This window comes from Tachysurus vachellii, chromosome 7 (genome assembly GCF_030014155.1).
Source record: "Tachysurus vachellii isolate PV-2020 chromosome 7, HZAU_Pvac_v1, whole genome shotgun sequence".
NCBI lineage: Eukaryota > Metazoa > Chordata > Actinopteri > Siluriformes > Bagridae > Tachysurus > Tachysurus vachellii.
In genome coordinates, this window is record NC_083466.1 from 17,893,316 (window position 1) to 17,914,531 (window position 21,216).

A 21,216-nucleotide genomic window follows, 5' to 3' on the forward strand; every position below is an offset into this window, starting at 1 on the left:
TTTCTTTGGGAATGTCCCCTGAACAACCACAACCATTACTAGGACATAGCAGTTACTGAAGATAAATGAAATGCTTGATATGAGGTACTGCTGTGTAGTGGTAGCATTGGCAACACACAGCTCCAGGGTGCCTGGTTGCATCTCTGGTTGGTAAATGTCTGTTTTCCAAAGTCCAAAAACATGCTCTTAAGTGAACTGATGATGGTAAAATTCCCCCAGGTGTGAATGTGTGTGTTCATGGTGCCCTGTGATTGGTGCCCCATTTAACCCTAACCCCAACCCTATTCACAGACAAAGGTTACTAAAAAATACTTTAAATGAAGAAAGTGAGACAAAACGGCCTTCTAAAACTAAAAGACTAAAACCCACTCAGAAAACAAGGACAAGAAAGTATAACAGTATAACAGCACAGCTTTGGCACAACACTGCCACAGTGAAAAATAACCTACCCCTCAGCAGGGAATGCTGACAGACAGCCATTTGCTCAAGATGATATGTCTGTAGACAGCAGACTGCTGGGTGTGTCTTCATGCTACATGGGCGTGAACCCTTACATGAACTCATAGGCGCACCCTTCATCTGTTTCTAAGTAGGCAACCAGGCCTCAAAAAGAATTTTATAAGTGCCTTTAAAATAGAAACTTTTTCAAATATTCTGTCAGGTTTGTGTCAGATGTGTCATATTCATACAATTTTTCCAAAAAAAGTGCTCAAATCTATGTGGACACACGACCATAATAACCATTCATGTCCTTTCCAACGCCATGAGCATCAACACAGTGATGGAAATCAATCAGCTGACACTTAAAAGGAACTGCTAACATGGTGCTGGTACATTTCTCCAGGTGGGAATGTATTCAGTGTTTTACCTGAAATGTGAAGATCACCAGATGTATAGGGAACTGACTTTTTATTTATTTATTTTTAGCAAAATGTTTTCATATTAAGTTTATATTCTCTATATATTTTAAAGAACATATTGAAAACATTCTCATAGCTGGATCAGGAAGCTGTTACAAGGTTGTCACACAAGTTTATCACAGAAAATTGCAATCAAAAGTTACTTTTCGATTAAAAGAGTTAGTTTCCCCGTGTACTGAGACGTTTAGGACCTTGTATTATTTAAGGTACCTAGACCATAAGGACCATTCATGTGCGATAATGACAAACCACAAGCACCTTCTTCCTGGCAGAATGTATACTGTAAAAGCAACAATCCCAAAGATAGCCATCTTACCAATCTGTTTTTTTTTTGCTGTAGAGCCACTGAAATGGAATAATGTTTCTCAGTGCTAATAAACAAGTTAAATGAATCACACTTGCAGTGCCATTAAAAGAAACCGCAGCCACTGAGAAAACTATAAAGATTATAGGTGAAGAAAAGCAGCACTGTTCACCATGTGGCCTCACCGGCTTAACACACAAATAGCTATTAGACAGAGAGGACACACGCGCGCACGCACATATCTAATCAATACACAAATGACAGCGTGTATATGACTGTAGAAGGGACATTATTCGTAATAATACTGTCCGCTGTTTATAACAAGTTTTAATCACACCCTCTACTGTCACCCAAATGAGGATGAGGTTCTCTTTTGAGTCCTCTCAAGTTTTTTCCTCTTCCATCTAAAGGAGTTTTTTTCTGGGTTTTACCAGTCGCCTCAGACTTGCTCATTGGGGATAAATACAAACATTAATTTAAATAAGTACAATAATAATCTTGAATCTTTGAATGAATATTTGTATAACGTTAACCTTTTTTACTTCTTGCAATATTTCTTATGTTCTGTAAAGAACATCTGTCCTGTAAAGAATGTTCTGTCCATCGTTAAAAGTGCTATACAAATAAAATTTAATAGAACTGAAATATCTTTACGATTTTATTAGGAAACAAATATTGACATTGCAAAGTTTAAATGCACCGAAAATAAAATGATAAAAAGGCCACCAGCATCAAACAGAATTTCACAAGTTTCGTTGACCTACATTCTTCATTCTCATCCCTCTAGCCTTTCTGTCCATTTTCCAGTTTCTGTGAGCATGCTTGGGTGGTGCAGTTTGTTGTGTTTTTGGAGAGTATGAGTGTGTGCTGGCAGCATTATATGACAATGACTCCATTTCACCATGGAACATTGAGAGGCATACCACTTAAAATAATACATAGAAAATAGAACCAAGTGAACATCTTTGACAACAAATTCACTAAACTCTAAAAACATACTCAAGATTTTTGAACCGGTTCTCTGAAGTGGATCCATGACATTAATATGTGATGGCTATCAAAATATCCACTTTAAAATTCTTTCTTGGCATATATTAGCCTAAGTGTAGAGGATTTGATAGGTCAGGTTTATCGATTCAGGTTTATTTACTGTTTATCGATTCAAAATATTAATGGAATTTTAAAAAAAAGAGATAAAATCCTGTGGATCCTGTTCACCTTGTGACCCACTCTTGACTATAGACTTCTCGCATGGGCCAACAAAGGCCCGCTCATATTCCCATTAAACAAAGTTCCTCTGAAACATTTGAGTAATGTTTTCCAAAGCTCCACTCTGCTGATGGCTCGCACATACTGTCTTCATTAGGAGAGCAGGGTCTGATTTGGAAACATGAGCTTAGAGCCCACTGCTTAAACGACATTCTTCAGATTCCCTGTAAACAAGCAACAAAAAAATGGGAGAGAAACAGTGAGAAAGAGGATGAAAAAAGTTACTACAGAAAACAACAAATGCGATCATGATTTTGTTTTAATGTTACACTAACAGTGGTGGGGAACTCATGGACAGAAAAACCCAACTTTTTTGTAACACAAGTACTTATTTCAGTTCAAACTATCTTGAATAAGCTTGTCAAAGCCTTTGAATTTTTTTTTCTCCACAATTGAAGGGGAAAAAAATTCTCATTTCAATTCTTTCCCAAAAACAGGACAGACTAGTTCAGTAATAAAGTATGATAGTAATACATTAAAAAAGGTCACACTGCTGCTATCTCATTTATTAACACTGCATTGAAAACATGTCAGTGAGAGAAAAGACAAGCAGATCAAATGCAAAGTTCACACCTTGTCAGAATGTAAATATCCGGGTTACTAAATTTCCAGGGGAGGCAAAAAGGCACGCAAATATTACATGTAAATCGATTTATCGTCGAATTTGAGCCTCCTGTTTTGATTTGAATGACATGCGTTGAAAAGGACATCCCTGTCGCCCTGACCAGCTGGTGTTTTCATAACATTACGCTTGGGTAAGCAATGAAAAGCACCTAACGAAGCTAATATAAAATCCTGTGTTAAAAAAGGAAAACGTTTGCACATTTCTGACTGAGGAGCAACAGAAGTGATTGGCACATCCTGTTTCCCTTTTCAAACAAGTCATCTTTGTGTAAATTTTTCAGGCAGCTGTTTTAGGCTATGTGATATTATTGGTTCCGCATTAGACCACAAATTCCTTCAGCTTGGATGGATCATTGTTATAAGCGTTTAAAGTGTGCTAACTTTACCCTTATGTCTGTTTGGGTTTTCATTAGTTAGCTCAGTAGGGCTCTTGGTTCTGATTTGTCTGAGCAAATACCAGTTAAAATTTCCATCAAATTTTAATAGCTGTTTCATCTCATTTGCTTTCTGAGAATCACAAGGGGTTTTTGTGGGGTTTGGTCGTGTTCTTCTTAGTAAGTGCAGCACACTATGGCTCAATTTGACTGTGGGAATAGATTGTTAAAAAAAGGACAGCATTTTAGAATAATGATTTCAGTTGTTTTTTTTTTTAATTGGCTATATTACTTCCTGTTTGTTTTGAAGGACAAGGCACTCACACAGCCAACATTTCATTAGTCGGTCCTGCCGTTGTAGCTTAAGCAAGGCCACAGTCAATACGGATTTCAATTGCTTTAGTAATGCACTAACTGGGAGTTAGCAAAATCAAAAGTGTGCTGTTTAAACCTTTTTTCCTTCTTTTGCCCCAAATCCCCCACACCATAGTGGAGGGTTCAGAATCTCATAAATGTTCCCCAGATGTGCTCAGAAACCCTGGCTGAGGGCTGAGCCATTTATTACGTATTGTTAATCAATCGCAGTTTTTAAAGAACTGTTTGCCTATGTCCAAAACCACTTATTACCACACTAAAGAGTTTGCTTAAATATCACCAGAAGCAAGCTGTTTTGACATTAGTGTAGCGATTTGCAGTATCGGCCCCCTGGATGAATGAATAGCCTGTTTGCAGAGCATGTGGTCTAGCAGTTATCTCGTGCTGCCCTTCTGCATGCACTAATCTCACGGGTTTATTTTCTCCTCCGCACTCCAGGAGGTGGTATTTCACACCACCTCTGAACACAGCACACAACAACATAAATTAGATAATAAAAACAAATTCCGATCCTGCCACAGCTAATTAAAATATGGTGTGGCTGAGATCAGCAGGAGAAGTCTGCAGCAGAGGAGAATCACTTACGGATCTCCGTAATCCAGATGGAACGGTACAAGTTGGTAAAACATCTACAAGCCAAAGTTTATTTATAAAGCATGAAATCACAGGAGGATCGTTGCATGTGTTACATGTGCTGCCTCCTCCCACACCTTACTCCATGCACAGGGGGAAAAAAAATAAAAAATAATAATTCACAAAAATATTTTGTGGAAGAAAAGGAATGAAAGAAACCTTGGGAGGGGCAACAGTCCACCACAAACTGCTGGCTCCAACCCTGACACCAACTCAATTGGCTTTCATTTACTCCATGATCTCATTAAGCACACTTAAGCAAGTAATCCATTTCATTTTCTCTCTGACACAGTGCAGATTCCAATGCCATGCCCAGCACTGGTCAAGCAGCAGTCCATTATTCTTTAGAAAAGCTCTCAGTCTTGTTTGAGGTTTCCAAGGGTGGGGAAGCTCAAACACTGGCATGCGATGCTGCCAACCTACTCTAAGCAGAGACACAGAGGCCAGCTGTTACACCACATTCTGCTCGCCTGGCACAGGAGATGTGTGAGAAACCCGGGCCCAGACCCACATGGTTCAATCTGCATGACCTGCACAAGGCTGGACAGAGTAATCACATAACTTAGCCAGACTCTCTCATTTAAAGCTGTTAGATGTTTCTCCTTCTCCATGTCTGAGGATGTACTTTAGGAAAAGTGTCAAGATATTCCTGTTTGCACAGCTTCATTTCTATATACTCCATTTAAAGCTATCCAGATGGCCCAGATCCTACAATCAAACATATGTATCTAAAGTCACCCAGGATAATTCACCTGGTTAAATCCCAAAACAGACCAAAGATCAGAACTCCTTTGTACTCTGCACTGATGACTAGTATAAATAGTAACAGCAGGCTGACCCCAGATCTGTTCATATAGGATATGCACGACATGCCATTTCTAAAGCTTAAGAAAGAAACTGGAAAGTCTGCAGCTTAAGCCCTTTTTAATTAGTCTCTGGTGGCATGGCAGGGAGGGAGCACAGCCGCTACATTGTACACATACCACATGGGTACTAAATATAAGCAGGGACTGGCACTGTTGAAAACTGCCATTTTTTTCTTATCCAGAGTTTGCTCTTGCTTTCTAATAACGTCCAATCTTGGAAGCTATAGTTAAAGCAACTGTAATGGACCTGGCTGTCTGAAATGGAAATCATAAATATGTTGTGTCTACAAGGTTTAGCTTCAGATCGAAGATTTTAAACAAAGCTAAAAAAAAACCCCAGATCTGCTTAGAGTTGCATACAGTGATTTCTCAACATTCCGGTAGTAATACAGAGGAGAGATTTATCCTTTAATTGCTTTGTAGACTAAAAATTGCTGGGCCGAATACATAATGTATTGCTTTAAATGTGTAACATGTAAACATATAAATAATATTAGTCATCACTCAGGCTAAGTGGTAATCTCTTACAGGTTCTTGAAGGTCAGCTGAAGTTTTAAGAGTGCATGTGACCTCTGCATGACCTTTGGTTTAATGAGTAAGATCTAACGTTTCTCAGAGTGAGCAGACATCAGGCAGAATTGCGATGAGGTTAAGAGGAAGAAATACAAAGAAATACAGTGTTCAGTTAAAGATGAGTGAAAGGAAATGTATACCGCAGGTAAAGTAGATGATACTATCATTGTTAAAGCTAAGATTGTTCCTAAGTTGACTTTTACTGGCATAGACAGCACTTCATTTTCATTTCATTACAAAAGGCAGTTGAGTTTCAAAGCTTGAACTCAGGCTAAGTCCAGAGTGGTTTCATTCCAGTCAGGCTGGTCCCAAAGGGAGTGATGTGCTCAAGACAAACGAGTAGAATGATGTTTGTCACCCATCTCACCCACCCACGCACACACACACATACACCAACAACAGATGAAGAGTTGGAGCAGACATTACTTTCTCGCAAGTAAACCACACAGTAGTGGCTGAAACCCAACTTTGTTAAATACACCCAAAACAATTATTCATGGAAACTAAGTAAATAAATTGCTGTTTCAATCCTAAACAAACCCAAGAACTATGCTGAGAAAGAAAGAAAGAAAGAAAGAAAGAAAGAAAGAAAGAAAACAAATGAGATTTAAAGAGAATGCTGATGTTTGCATAGCGTACACTCTCTAGAGATAAACTTATGGTCACCAAGGAGAAGTGCTTCGTGATTGACTGATGCTGATGGTGTCAAAGGACGGTTGGACATGGAGCGTAGAACACTGGAAGATCTTTGAGTCAGAAAGCACAGCTGAATGAATGGCATATGGAAACCGCCATTACGCCACTCAACCGAGCATCAATGAGTGTGTACATAAACAAACCAAATGTTCTGGACTTTATATCCAGTTCCTTTGAAGAAACTAAAGTAATTCCATCTGTAGAAATGGCACTGCTCTGAGGTGTACAGCAGGGATGTAGTGTGGGTCCATAATAGTTGTGTTTGGTGCAGTTCTGGTTGTCATCATCGCAATTACCTTTGATAGTACTGATGACCCGCTCTAACTGCTGGCTCTCATTGCGGTCAGGTCGGCAGCTCGGGCTTATCTCCAGAGTATAATCCGGACCGTATTCCGTAAAGAACTGCATGAGAAATAAGAACAACTGCTGCTCAGAAAGCAGAACATTCAGTCTGGAAAACCACTTGCATTTTAATTCAATAAACCATTATTTTGTGAAAGCTTTGGTATGACTGATGTTAGATTTTCACTGATGCTTAACATGCTTCTCATTGCAGCGAGTATAAATGCTGTATGTATCAGGGCCCGTAACTGTGTCTCATTAACCCAATGGATAAAAGTGTCTGCTTATATCTTCATTTTGTTATTAATTTATAACAATAAAATATAGTACAATAAATATAAAGATTAATATATAAAGATATAATAAATAAAGATAATAAATGTGTTACTATCCATCACCAACAAAGTTTAAGCAACGGGAAGGAGTTGAGCAAACAATTATCTAACAGGTACTAAGATTTACATTTTAGAGTGTGTCGAGCAACACCAGCCTTTTAAGGTCATCTACAAAAATAAACTTTTTTTCCCCCCTAAATATCCCTTTCCACACACAGACACACACAGACACACACACACACACACACACACACATTCCAAATGGCTCACAAAAAGCTGTGCTCTTTGTCATCTCACCCCATTCCTGACCTCTTGCTTTTGAAGGCCAGCCAATAAGCAGAAAAACTTTCCCTTATTGTGCAAAAGCAAGAGAATTCCAATTAACACAGCATTATTTTTTTTTTCAAATGGAAACAATATTGGCTGTCCGACAATACAGCCGGCCATGCTGCTGTGCTAATTTGAAAGACATTGACCGCTTTGTCTTGTAGATATATTTGCCATTTGTATTGGACAAGCAGCAGAGTGGGCTGTGTGTTAGTTCCATTCTGCTTTCAATTATCTCTTGCTTGTTTATCCGGCTTACCTCCGATCCCAAGGCGCTTCGTCATGCAAGGGATTATAGAACCTCAACAACATGCATGCACACACACACATGCACAGATATAGAGCACGCATTCATCTATCCATACATTCACCCATCTCTCCATGTACGTACATACACACACACCCCAATATGCATACAAATTAACATTTATATGAATACATACACACAACATTTTTCAAAAGCAAATTCATTTACATATACTGTAGCTATTCCCATTGCCACTTGCTAAACACACGCACACACACACTCCCGTATTTTCCCATGAACTCAAACTTTCCCATGTAGATCAAGCTGAGACAATTCTGTCCGCTTCACTGCTGGACTGTTTGGTTTGGACCACATCAAGACCACTTTGAAGAGCAAGACGAAGCACACCAAGTGCACATAGTATTTGCAGTATTTTGGAGTTTGTGTTACATTTGGTGCATACTTGGATCTGTTAATATGATACTATACGCTTGCGTTTTTCCAAAAATCATACTGACTAAAAAAAAAAGTCCTTCAGCTTTAAATCGAGAAAGATCTGCAAAAGCAACTGCTAAAATCAGTCACGTATATCTTTCTTCTATCAAACCTTGATGGAAAATAGGAACTTTTGATATGCTTCACGGGACATAGGTTTAAAAACACAACAAAGGTCAAGTTTCACACAGAAACAGTGATGGGAAACCCACACAGAACCCAAGAACAATACATTTAGCATAGAGGTCAAAACCCTGCTCAAAATCTCATTGTCCCTTATACACTTATGCAATGTGAAAGCTGGTTTAAATATCAGCTCTTGGCTTTGGACCTCTAACCCTCATGTCACAACACCAGACTGGCTCTGTAACTGACTTCCTCTAGACTTGTTTCCTGCATTTATCCCACTCCAGGAATTGTGGGAGCCAGCCATTTCCCTAACGGGATGGCAGCACTTTCCCAGCCATACAGTCCTGTTTGCTGATCTGAGGTCTGATGCTATGCTGTAGTGCTTTTTCCATTGACGTGAATAGATTTACACAGAACAGCTATTAAACATTGTACTGTACAGTCAATGAAAAACACCTCAAACAAAAAAGCCTTGGAGTTGATAACAGGGGTGTGATGAACATCACAAAGTGTTATGTTTCCTCTCTCCAGAAAAGACCGGAAGGGGTTTCAGAGAACTTCTCCTGGATATCTGTTCCTTATAGATTTACCTTGAATTCACATTGGATATGACGCATGTTGGAATAACCTAATCAACTTGTTCTCCTTAAGTGCTACTTCCCCAACAGTTTAAGTACACTAATGCCTGTACAAACTAGATCACTCAACATGTTGAAGCAGACAACTGAAACTGGCCAGCTGTAATTACAATGCAGTTTATTTGTAAACACGAAGAGAAAGTTGGACAACCAGTACAAATAGAATATGTGTTTATTTTAGATATCCTGGATCATCACTATACACACATAGAAGGTTTTGATTACTGAATAATACCACACTGTCAAATTCTCGATGCTGATTGGTTAAAAGGTGTTTATTAATTAGTAGAACTGGCTATAAGCCTGTCATTTGACTTATATTACTGCTTTTTTAGAATACATTATTGTTTCTAGAGTACATGCACAGGGATTTGTTGGACACTGGTCTATGGTGGACGCTCTATCAAATATATTCATCAAAGTTCATGTGCAGTTATTGATATGTTTTCTGTCGGTGACTGGTGGTGGATTTTTCGAAGGCGTCTCTAGTTTCAGAGCTCATTTGATTAGGTTTGATCCAACTTTGTCATTTTGCAGAGTAAGAGTACAGAGCCAATGAAATGCAATATGCATTGAGATATCAAACACACAAAATCTTCAGGGCTGAAAGCACTTAGCTTTCAGATATATTGGTAATATGACAAGTTCGATTTGTTTTGTCTTATTTACTTCAAGTGAGGCAACGGTGTTATAAAGTGTCATAACAGGAACAATTTGTTTTGTAATTGTCTCAAAGCAGCTTTACAGAACATAAAAAAAACAGTACAAAAAATGTTAACATTATACAAAGATTTATACAAATATTCTAAATTAATATTAGACTTTAAATCTGTTTGTATTTATTCCAAATAGGCAAGCTTGTGGTGACTGAGGTCAAATCACCTGAGGAAAAACCTCAACAAATCTGGTTAGAAATAAAGTTCTAAACAAATGATCACTGGCTAGTGTTTATCGGTGTCAGTGCTGCCTGGTTTCAATATGTTGTGAAGCATAATGCAATAGTGACGTACAATATTCTATTCATATTATGCTATTTTTTTTTTTTCCAAATTTACTTTCTACATAAACTTAATGAAAAAAATGACGTTTTTTTAATTTAAGTTTTAAAAATTAAGTAAAAAAAAACAAAAAACAAAAACAGGAAATCAACCCACGTTTTTAAGGGGCAAAGCCTCAGACAATGAAAAACATCACGTTGTCCGTCTAGTCTTACTGCCTTCCTCTAGAGCACCACCTCTGCGTGTGCTGTGTGTTTGTGAAAGTGTGAATTGGCATGTGTACCACAATACTGTGTGGAGACAGACTGGGAGGTGGAGGAGCGGCGGAACCGTCGCCAGAGTTTGGTGGAGTTCAGAAAAGACCAACCGCTGACAGAGAATGCACGCGAGCACACAGCACACCACACGTACACAACACTCAAAAATAAACACTGAAATGTTATCACGTGTTCTATAGCAACTAAAAGAGGATGATGTGAACCTCTTTACATCGGCAAACCAAAATCTGGGATGTGTTACTGCCATACTGTGCTCTTTATCTAACTGGATTCCAATTTATTCAACAGATCTAAATGTACCACAAGGGTAAACGGTCAAAAGGATTTCTTTGTATTTGCAGCTCTCACATTCTATTCACACCTAATTCTCTTCGCCTCAGAACCAGCACAAACACTAGAAAAGTGCGGTCTCTTTTATTCTGTGCGCTCATCCCAGGAGGGCCGGACCCCCTTTTCTAAGTATCATTCACATGGGACAGGAGTGCTTCTAATCCATTTAGCAATGTTTGACTAGCATAGCCACAGCTGCCCTGTGTGTGTGTGTGTGCTGCATGTATAGGTCTTGTACATGTAACGTAAGCTAACTATAGTTTTCTGTATGCAGATGACTTTTCAGTCTCAACAGAAAGCATGCTGTTGTGTGTGTGTGCGTCTGAGTGTCATCACACAATAGAGGGAAACGATGCTGATTGTCCTGCTGCCGGTCTCTAACACCCTCAAACTTTTATAGGACTCCTCCCAAACTCACCACAAAGTGAACATAGAGAACGTGAGAGCATGATTGTGCATCTCTATCTAGGAGAAAAGGGGAAAGTGTGTGTGAAAGACAGATGGATACGGGAAAGTGTAGACAACAGGGAGACTGAGAAAGGATGAGTAATGGGGTGAGTACACGGTGAAGAGGAAAACACAGGGCTAGCTGTTTGTTATTTCACTGGGTTGTGCTGGGAACAGCTCAGCGGAAATGAGGAAAAACAAGGCCTAAAAAAAGAGAAGAGAGGATGTACACATGTGGGCGGCCCGCTGAACAGCGATGGCCATTTCCACCCATGGGTCACAGTGGCGCGCCTAACGCCATGCGTACAAAAACACTATCTGCTTCGCCCACTTATCACTGATAAGGATAGTTAAAGCTTTGTTTAATTTTACCTGGACAGTCAGACAGGACAGTCAGTCAGTTGAGTCTTATTTTTAGATATGTGACCGTTTCGTCATTGTAAAATTGCTCTAATTACCAAAATTTTGCCTCCTTTAACTTGTGAACCTCAAACGAAACATGAAAGAATCTTAGCTGAAGATGAGGGAATAAAATCTTTCAGGAGTCTCAACTGCCTCATACGGAGAAATAAATGATGAAGAAACTGAACAGGATTGCAAGAGTGAGTCCTACTCAGCAATGCTGCATACTCAGGCTGTATGTATGTATGCAGAAAGGCATCTGAACTTCTCCAGTGCCGCCTTTCGAGACACGTTTCATTTCCTACGTGTCCAATAAGCGAACTAGGTGAAGCCAACATTGAACACCACCATACAACAGAAATACAGCTTCTGTTTTGGACACAGCTTGATACTGCAGCTCTACTATAGATCAGGTGCACATAGAGCATTAGGGGAATGTGAACAAGTGCCTAGAACAGCAGGGAGCCAGGAAAAGATTAGGTTTAATTGTTACAGGCATGAATCGATTAAATAAGTCCTAAGAATACTTAGAACTAAAACTTTGTAAACTGAAAAGCAGACTTTTGACCGCATCAACTGTAAATCATACAGTACGTGTGAGAAAATTGCTTCATCAAACTCATAAGCTACTGCTTATATAAAAGGAAAAGAAAAGACGGTTTTGTCCTCCGCTGTGGTCTAGATATATAACCCTCTGTTGGACTTCCATTTGGTCATCTGCCTGTGTGAGTGTGTGGAGCTTGACTGTTTGAATGAAGCTGTTGTATTCCCTGCCTGAGTATCTCTGCCTCTTATTGTTTCCAATGTTGGCAAGGCAAAACACAGAAAGAGTTTACAGCACAGAAAGAAAGACTAGTAAAGTTCCATGCTCAAATAGCTTTAGACGTTCGTTTAGTTCTTTACACTTTATATCAGCTTTACGCCATTCTCTTTCACCAACTGTCCATCTGATCATCTTTTCTGAATTCATACTACAGCTAAAGGGTGTTTTGTTTGGCCTGGACAGACACACAATAGTAGCAGGGAGAGGGCGTCTGTGCATGCGGTGGGGGACTCTTGCTGTGATTTGAAAGACTGGAGGGAAAAGAAAAAAAAAAAAAGCCACTATAAGAAGGAGGGGGTGTAGATGGGAAATGAGGAGAAGAGAAGAGAGCTTGTGGTGTGCTGAAGTTTAGACAGGAAGAGTTGGGGTTAAAGATAGTTTAAGCAAACGAAAGTCACCTCTAATGGGAACACATCTATAGGGTTAAGGAATATTATAATGACATGCAACGAGACAAGGTTGAAGTGTCCTGAAGGGACTAGGCTTACATTCTTTCCCAGGATACAACAAACCATTTCATTAATGTTCCTAGATGCAATACCTAATAATTAATTGATTAAGTAATGATCTTGACTGTGTATTACTGCTATAACACTAATAGTGACAATAACCTAACGTCTTTATAAGCTGAAGTTGAGTTCATTCATTCATTTTCTAACGCTTATCCGAACTACCTCGGGTCACGGGGAGCCTGTGCCTATCTCAGGCGTCATCGGGCATCAAGGCAGGATACACCCTGGACGGAGTGCCAACCCATCGCAGGGCACACACACACTCTCATTCACTCACGCAATCACACACTACAATTTTCCAGAGATGCCAATCAACCTACCATGCATGTCTTTGGACCGGGGGAGGAAACCGGAGTACCCGGAGGAAACCCCCGAGGCACGGGGAGAACATGCAAACTCCACACACAAGGCGGAGGCGGGAATCAAACCCCCAACCCTGGAGGTGTGAGGCAAACGTGCTAACCACTAAGCCACCGTGCCCCCCTGAAGTTAAGTTTTGTATTGAAATTGAATTGAGGTGGTTAAAGAAAATTTAGCATGTTCGAATGCTCCTTTATGAAGGGCCAGATTTGTTTATTTTATTTATTTATCACAGCTTAGATAGTAGATCTGGATGTAGGGTTTTTATTAATATACTAGCGATATGTTTCTTTTCTTTAAAGAACTTGCACAGTAACTTATATAGTTGATGTTCCACATAATATTAGTCTAAACAATTTAAAAGAATGTGTGTAATGTTTTGATCTGCTGAAGTTTTCTGTTAGGAGATGTTTAAGTAAACTGGTCCTTTCAGTCGAGTCTATAGGACAGACGACTTTGTCCTTTGTTGTGAAAAGTTGTTTCTTTTTTTTTTATTATGTTATTTAAAATAGAAAAAAAGAGGCTGGTGAGGAAATATCTGTTTATAGCTGCTATAAAGTATGTGACAACAGGAACTAGCTTGTTTTGTTGATGTTCCACACCATTAGGCATAACTAGAAATGTATCTGAAATATGATGTGGTGTTAAATTAATAGCACAGAAATAAATCAGTGAAGGATTCAGTGAATCAGTGATGCACTCAGGTTTTAAGAAGACGTCATCATTATTGGATAGGAACACATTATACCATTCAGACATTTATTATTTTTGTATAATTGCATGCACGATTGTGTTTAATTCCTGTTATAGCCACATGATTAGATAAAGCACAACAAGCCCCAGATGCTTTCTATTCCACTCTATGGTCAGTCCACATTTATGCAGTCTTATTTGAGGTGATTGGCCAATAATGAGGTTAAAGGTCAACCTCTTGACAGAGTTCAGGTTTGAAGAAACAAAAGCATCTTTTCTTTAGCTGACCATGAAAGCGCCCTCTATAGTGCTAAAAGACCCTCTTTGTGAGTGTGAGAGGGAGAAAGATATCAACCTATCACTGTACATTCAAAAAGCTCTTCCATGCAGCTACTCTCCCTACAAAACACTGTCTCTCCGGCTCTCTCTTCTGAAGAAGCAATTATGTGGGAATTTACAATCCTTCTTCTCCAAAAAAAAAAAAAATCTTCAGCCTAAAAAAACCTTCCTTTCAGTATGATGTGTGCAAACACATGCTCTCTCTTTCACCAAGGAAAGAGGAGAGAGGGAGAAAAAGGTTGAGGAGAGAAAAGCACAAGACCCTCTCTGTCAGGCAGCAGGGACAGAGTGGTATTGTTAAGACCCCTTAGCACTGCACACACACACACACACACACACACACACACACACACACACACACACACCTCCTCTCTGAATCACATGAAAACAAATGCGTTTATTGAGAGGCGCTCGGACATCTTTGATTAGCGCCAGTGACTCAGCAGAGAGAGAGAGAGAGAGAGAGAGAGAGAGAGAGAGAGAGAGAGAGAGAAATGGGGGTTAGGGGGGCTGAGGGTGAAGTGTAGAAATATTTTCAGCTAGTGTTGAAAAGAAGGGACTGTGCCTTACTTCGTGGTCTGGTATCTCTGAGGATAGAGTCTGTTCCAGGACTGTCCCTGTCAAATAGGTCCAGCAGCGGGCAGTGTTGGCAAGGTTATACCCACCTGAGAGAGAGAGAGAGAGAGAGAGAGAGAGAGATTTCTGCAAAGAGCCTTATTGTACTGCTGTAATTACTACCTTTCATCCAGTGCTTAGTCAGGCAGGTCTAGAGTTCAGAGCTTCTTTCAAAATGGACTAAAATCACAAAGTTTACTTTCTTACCCCCTCATTTAATCACACACTAATAAACTTTTTGGCCATGGCTTCAACCTGGCAACAGGAACAAGAGGCAACCATCAGGAACGGACAAACACACTCAGCATCTGACATGAGCTCGTCTTTGAGCCTTTGTTACGCTTGTACATCTTGACTGTTTAACACTAGGGCGAGAAATTTTTTTTTTTAGTTGTTAAAGATTTCAATGTCACCTTGAAGCTGCCAGACTAACTAGCAGCATTCAAATTATGGGATCTGGCTGCATTTTGTACATGCGGACACAATAAAAAAAAATCCAGCCTTTTAACTAAACTTCTTCAATAATTTAAATCCTGTGTCGATTTAAATCCGGTGTAGTTGGTATTTGTATGGTTGTTGTATAAGGAATAGCAGTGGACTGGACACACACTGACCTCCTCCCAGCAGCAGTGTAGGTAGCTTCCACTCCAGTACATGGCTCAGGCACTTGCTCACCCCCAACGGAGTCATGTTAAAAGAGCACATAGGGTCACCAGCAATGGTGTCCGCCCCTAACTGCATCACTACTGCTTCGGGGTTAAACAGAGCTTTCACTTCCTGTATGACACTGTGAAACACAAAAGGTTCAATAGTTTTCCCTACCAGCTGCAATTCAATCTGCACAACATGTAGGTAAATTAGCACTGAGGTTCACTTTGAGGAGCATCAGCAGACCTGGTGAAGACCTGGAGGTAGCGATCGTCTCTGATCCCGTCCTCCAGAGGCACGTTAACAGCGTACCATCTGCCCTTCCCGAGGCCCGTGTCAGACACATCACCTGTACCTGGAAAAAGAAACAATGCTACTCTCAATCACACCTTTTAACTGATATGCTTATTAGCTGCACTGGACTACTTATTTGTCCATATTATATGTTAATGTTACTAAAGGTTTTATCACAGTACACTACAATACCATTTTAGGACTTTTTGTCGTACTTCACACCCAAACCTGTGCTGTTTTTAATTTCTTTAAAAATTGCACTCTAATCATTTCCTTGGATCATTTATACTTGAAAGCAATGTTATATATTATGACTCAATCAAATTACGTGTGGGTTTGTATTGTGGGACTTTTTTTATTCTTATGAAATTAAATTATTATATGTATATATAAATTATTTATAATTGTAATGGAGTTAAAATATACATTTTATTTACAAGTTTTATATAAAAATAAATGATTTTATAATATTTATACAAAAACCTATCTAGGCTCTTTAAATATGCCTTAATCATTTATTAAAGTGTGAGCAGATTAATATAGAAACACAGACTTGAATCATCAGTGATAATAGTGTGAGCTGAAGTCATGCTATCCGTACACACACGCTGGGCATGATGGGTGGGATGAGTTATGGGTTATGGAGAACAGCAATGGGTTCAGATTATATTCTTTCCAGTGCCAGCGCAATAACATTTGGTAACTGAATGTAAGAAAAAAAAAACAGCACATTAGCTCAATGGCTGAAATGCTGGTGCTGGCCCCTGTTGCGCACCATTCTCCTCAAGTCAGCAAAGCCATTGTGTTGAACTATCGGATCGGTAATCAGACTCTACAGGCAATGATGTGGAGCTGGCTGCTCTGAGCTTGGCATCAGTTAAAACATGGCTGTCAATTTAGTGAATTAAAAGGCAGGCTGATCTGCGCTGTAGCAAAAGAAGCATGCTGAACCAACCTGGGAAGAAGCCAGGAGAGAACTTATGCAGAGACACAGTCATCACTTTGGATGTGAAGCTGAAGGCATCTTCTACGCCTGCGGATTAGACCAGAGATCAGATAAGGAGGAAATACAGAGGAGGTCCATTTCAAAATGTAGGTTAATTAATAACATCGTAAGCTATGTTTATTAGACACCTTAGTTAACTCCACACTTTAATTAGACTACTACACGTATGAAACAAAGAACATGTGTTAATTAAGAAATAACAGAGAAATTAAATGGTTGCTATTTGAGTGAGGAATTATTACCATCACCATGGTGAAGGTCCACGTCTACATAAAGCACTCTCTCATACTTCTCCCGAAGTTTGAGGATACCCAAAACAGCATCGTTCACATAGCAGAACCCTGACGCCTCGTCTCTACACACACACACACACACACACACACACACTTTGTTTAGCAGTGACCTATAAATTATTGCAATTTATAAGTACATTTTTTCACTAGGATAAACAACTGGCTTTTTCAAAGATCTATGCTGATGATAAAGTATTGCACATCCTCTCATTTGTATTTACATAATACATTTAGAAAAAAATAAAACAAAAATACTGTAAAAAATAATTAAATTAGCAAATAAAAAACAGACGGCACAGGACACTGCTCTAACACTGTAATATATAAAATTAACAGGCAAATATTAATGCACTTTATTGTTTTAACTTACACAGAGACTTGTCTATCAGGCAAATGTCAGAGCTTTGTAACAGGAACTGGGAAAGTAAATTTGTTTTCTGGCATTGGAAAATCTTCAGGATGGAAAGCTTTACAGTGTCTCTGTAACCTGACAAACTGCATTTTTTTGTCTTATAAACTTCAAGAAAGAGGAAAAAAAGAGCGAAATGCTGGGAAGGGATCAACTGTTTCTAGCCATTATAATGGAAATTACAAATAGTTAGCTTTACAGGCTGCTGTCATATGAGTGTAATATATCACCTGAGGGCTGTATTAGGAAAATAATGCTGGAATAGGAAAATAATTAACGGCAAGATGGTGAGATGCAGCTGAACGAAAAGAAATGCAGGCTTTTTCCAGTGGATGTCATTCAAGGGTTTTAACATCAAATAATTTTAAACATCTAACATCTGATGATCTCCAGACTTCAGTATCCAAGTCTATTCTAGGCTTCATCTTCAAGTCTAAGACAAACTTGTGACAAAATATAGAAAGTATTTTGATTAGAAGCCTTCAAATATATGTACTGCAGACAAAGACCGGCCTACATGGTCCACAGCCAGCACTCTAAATGTCTGAGCACTGTTAATCTTTTGTCTGAGTGTTGGAGAGCTCGCTGAGGCATCTCTGACCCCGTCAGCCCAGACAATCAAATGACTGTCTATAAGCACAAATTACAGCTTGATCTTCTTTCAGCAATAGTAAAGTTGTGGCAAAGTATTTACAGTCTTTACTCAGTGCATTTTAACTTTTAATTGGTTTCGACAGTATCTGTAAATCTGTTGATTCTGTGATTGTTTAAAAGGTTAACAAAATAGACTTGCTGTGTCCTCATACTTTTTGGCATGGTGCCAGCCTCCTGCCCAATTGATGGCAACTTCACACTTTCCATCAAGCAGACACTGTGCGGCCGTCAGAGTGGCTCCACCGACCGCAGCCGCGTAGTCGAATATGCCCTCCACCACTGGACAATCGTACCCTGGAGGACATAAAGGAACGATGACCACAGAGTCACACACAAACAGAAGATCTGGCAGCTGTGCTGTTTTCTTTTCTGTAGTAATAATAATAATTATGATAATAATAATAATAATAATAATAACAGTTCCATCCTCACAACGAATATAAAGTGAACGCAAAAATCTTAAGCACACATGGACAACATCCAACATAAATTCTAAATCAACTATGCTGACTGACTCAGCCTGAAAATGAGCTGTACTGTCCTCTAGTGTCTGAAATGCGAAATCACGCAATAACATCATGAACATCGAATTATTTTTTCATTCATCTTCAGATTTACTTTTTCCTAGTCACTATTGTAGCAGATTTGGAATCAAAACGGAAAAACTGGGCACAAGGCAGGGACCCACACGAACACACACTCACAGATCCTCATGGACACACATATAGGAACAACCAAAGTCTAAAGACCAAACAATAATGTCTTAAGAGAGGGTCTTTAACACATTTCCAGTACAGTCCAGGGCTGATGAAACCGAGCTGATAGACAGGGCAGAGGAGAGTCAGATTTGGTAAGTGGATTGTTGATACATCTCAGTCACACAAGTAGAAATGTTTAAAAGACATGAAGCGTTTTTACCAGTACACTGGCGTTGCACTTCACCGCAGAATGGATAGACATAAGAGGCTTTTTTAATTAGTATAATCAAACAAATTATTATTGTCTGATATAAACTTTTTATAAACACTATATTCAGTGTAAGATCTTTTTACCTCTGTTAGTATAAACAGAATTTTAGTGGTTGAAGATAACGTCTTTAAATTTTACATGTTATGAAGAGACACTTAGGGCATCTCAAAGAGCAGAAACCTGTTTGGGTTCACCGTTTACTTTTAAGATAAAAGCATTAAACATGTGCAATAAAAAATCTTTTTCTATGAATATATTTCCCCTACTAGACTAGAAAAATACAAAAATATTTACAAACTTATGTGGAGTGTGAATGCTGTGAACGTGCGCACCCCAAAAACTGGCACAAATTCCTTTTAATTTTTTTGCCTCTGGTGAAAAGAGTTCAACAACACAGACAATCTATTTAAACACATTAATGCAGAAAGTCTCACCCAACCCAAAATCCACTGACTGAGGGTCATCATTGTCTCCATTCTGGCTGATCTTGTGCAGGTGCTCGAGGTATGAGTGTGTGTGAAACACTGCCATCTCCTCCATTGTAGCCCCACGAGGTTTAACCACGCTGTAACGTTATTCAGAAAATCACAGAATAAAGCCAGATCATCAGGCTCACACTTGCAGTAATAACTGTTCACTTGTGTGGTACCATCACAAGCACAGCTCCAATTTAGACCTGTACTGTGTATCTTGTCACTGGAAATAATTCATGCAGTGTACATTTAAATATTCATATTCAACTAACAGCTAAGGTACAAGAGTACTGCCAATTATGTATTTTAAAGTATGTTACACTCACATACAGAACATACTTTAAAGGTACAAATGTTATATCTAATTATTCTAATGTTATAGCCTTCCTAAATGATGAACAGAAAAACAATGTACTATCAACAGGTAAACTTACAACTGTCATAACAAATCTTATAACAAATCTGCACACACACCACACACACTCTCTCACACACACACCACACTCTCACACATCACACACACCACACTCTCACACCTCTCTCTCTCACACACACACACACACACCACACACACTCACCACACTCTCTCACACATCACACACACCACACTCTCACACCTTTCTCTCTCTCTCTCTCTCTCACACACACACACACACACACACACACACACCTCATATGATTTAATAATCCATAAGCTTCAATCAGAGAATGCACCATACTCGCCTGTGGAAATAAACACAAAAATAGAGTTATACATCTTTTTTTCAATTAAGTTAACACTGAAATGACATCTAAACAGTTATTAACCCTCATGAATAAGCAACATGGGAAATTTCGGAGCTGTAAAATGAGATTATAGATAGCTAGACATCCTAAGTAAGCTTTTGCACTACATCAGAACTGTACGTTACTCATTCCAGTTCGTACACACTACAGACACACACTGTATAGTGCGCTGCTGTGCGCTTTAGGACGTTGCCATGGTATTGTAGAGTAGCAGAGATGTTCACTACTCACTCGGTTTGGCACTTTTGATAAAGAGTCACAAGTCTCCACATAGTCCTGGCTGTAAATATAAACCACGCCGCGTTTAGGGGGATTACCATTGTTACAGTCACCGCTGTCACACATTTAACACTAATGAAACCAGGCTTTACAAACGGAAAATAAGGCAGTTGCTATCTCGGAGATGTTTAAATCGAATAGCATCAATACCACCGACTTCCGGTACGTAGTGGTAGGGGACTTCAAAATAAAAGCCGTCCAAAAAAGAGCTTTTTTTTTTTTTAAGTTAAACGATTCACAATTTGTAATATACACATTTTCCACAGTATCCTAATCTTTGTTAATGCAATAATACATACAAAAGGACAACGAACTAATGTGAATCTAAACCGTTAGTTTTAACACTCCATGATCTAAAATGGGATGATAAAGATGGTAAAATCTTTAGAAATAGGTACACATATTGTATGTTTATTTATTTATTTATTTAGTTAGTTAGTTATTACGTAGCAATTGTATTA

General features: G+C 39.0%; 1 protein-coding gene across 1 annotated transcript; it reads right to left on the minus strand.

The window, feature by feature from the left end:
- Window positions 1–1,869: 1,869 nt before the first annotated feature.
- Window positions 1,870–20,918, minus strand: hdac8 (histone deacetylase 8). Its single transcript, XM_060874708.1, has 11 exons — window positions 20,708–20,918; window positions 20,361–20,413; window positions 19,652–19,782; window positions 18,401–18,542; window positions 17,135–17,247; window positions 16,842–16,919; window positions 15,839–15,947; window positions 15,559–15,731; window positions 14,900–14,994; window positions 6,931–7,036; window positions 1,870–2,657 (listed from the first exon to the last, which is right to left on the minus strand). The coding sequence occupies exons 1-11, from the start codon at window positions 20,819–20,821 to the stop codon at window positions 2,635–2,637; spliced, it is 1,137 nt and encodes a 378-aa protein (XP_060730691.1). The 5' UTR covers window positions 20,822–20,918; the 3' UTR covers window positions 1,870–2,634.
- Window positions 20,919–21,216: the final 298 nt, after the last annotated feature.

Coding starts and splice junctions, on each gene's coding strand:
- hdac8 (XM_060874708.1), bottom strand. CDS start 20,821: ATGTGTGACAGCGGTGACTGTAACAATGGTAATCCCCCTAAACGCGGC. Junction 15,948..16,841: donor CTCTCCTGGCTTCTTCCCAG/GTTGGTTCAGCA, acceptor TTCTTTTTCCAG/GTACAGGTGATGTGTCTGAC. Junction 14,995..15,558: donor TACACTGCTGCTGGGAGGAG/GTCAGTGTGTGT, acceptor TCTCTCTCTCAG/GTGGGTATAACCTTGCCAAC.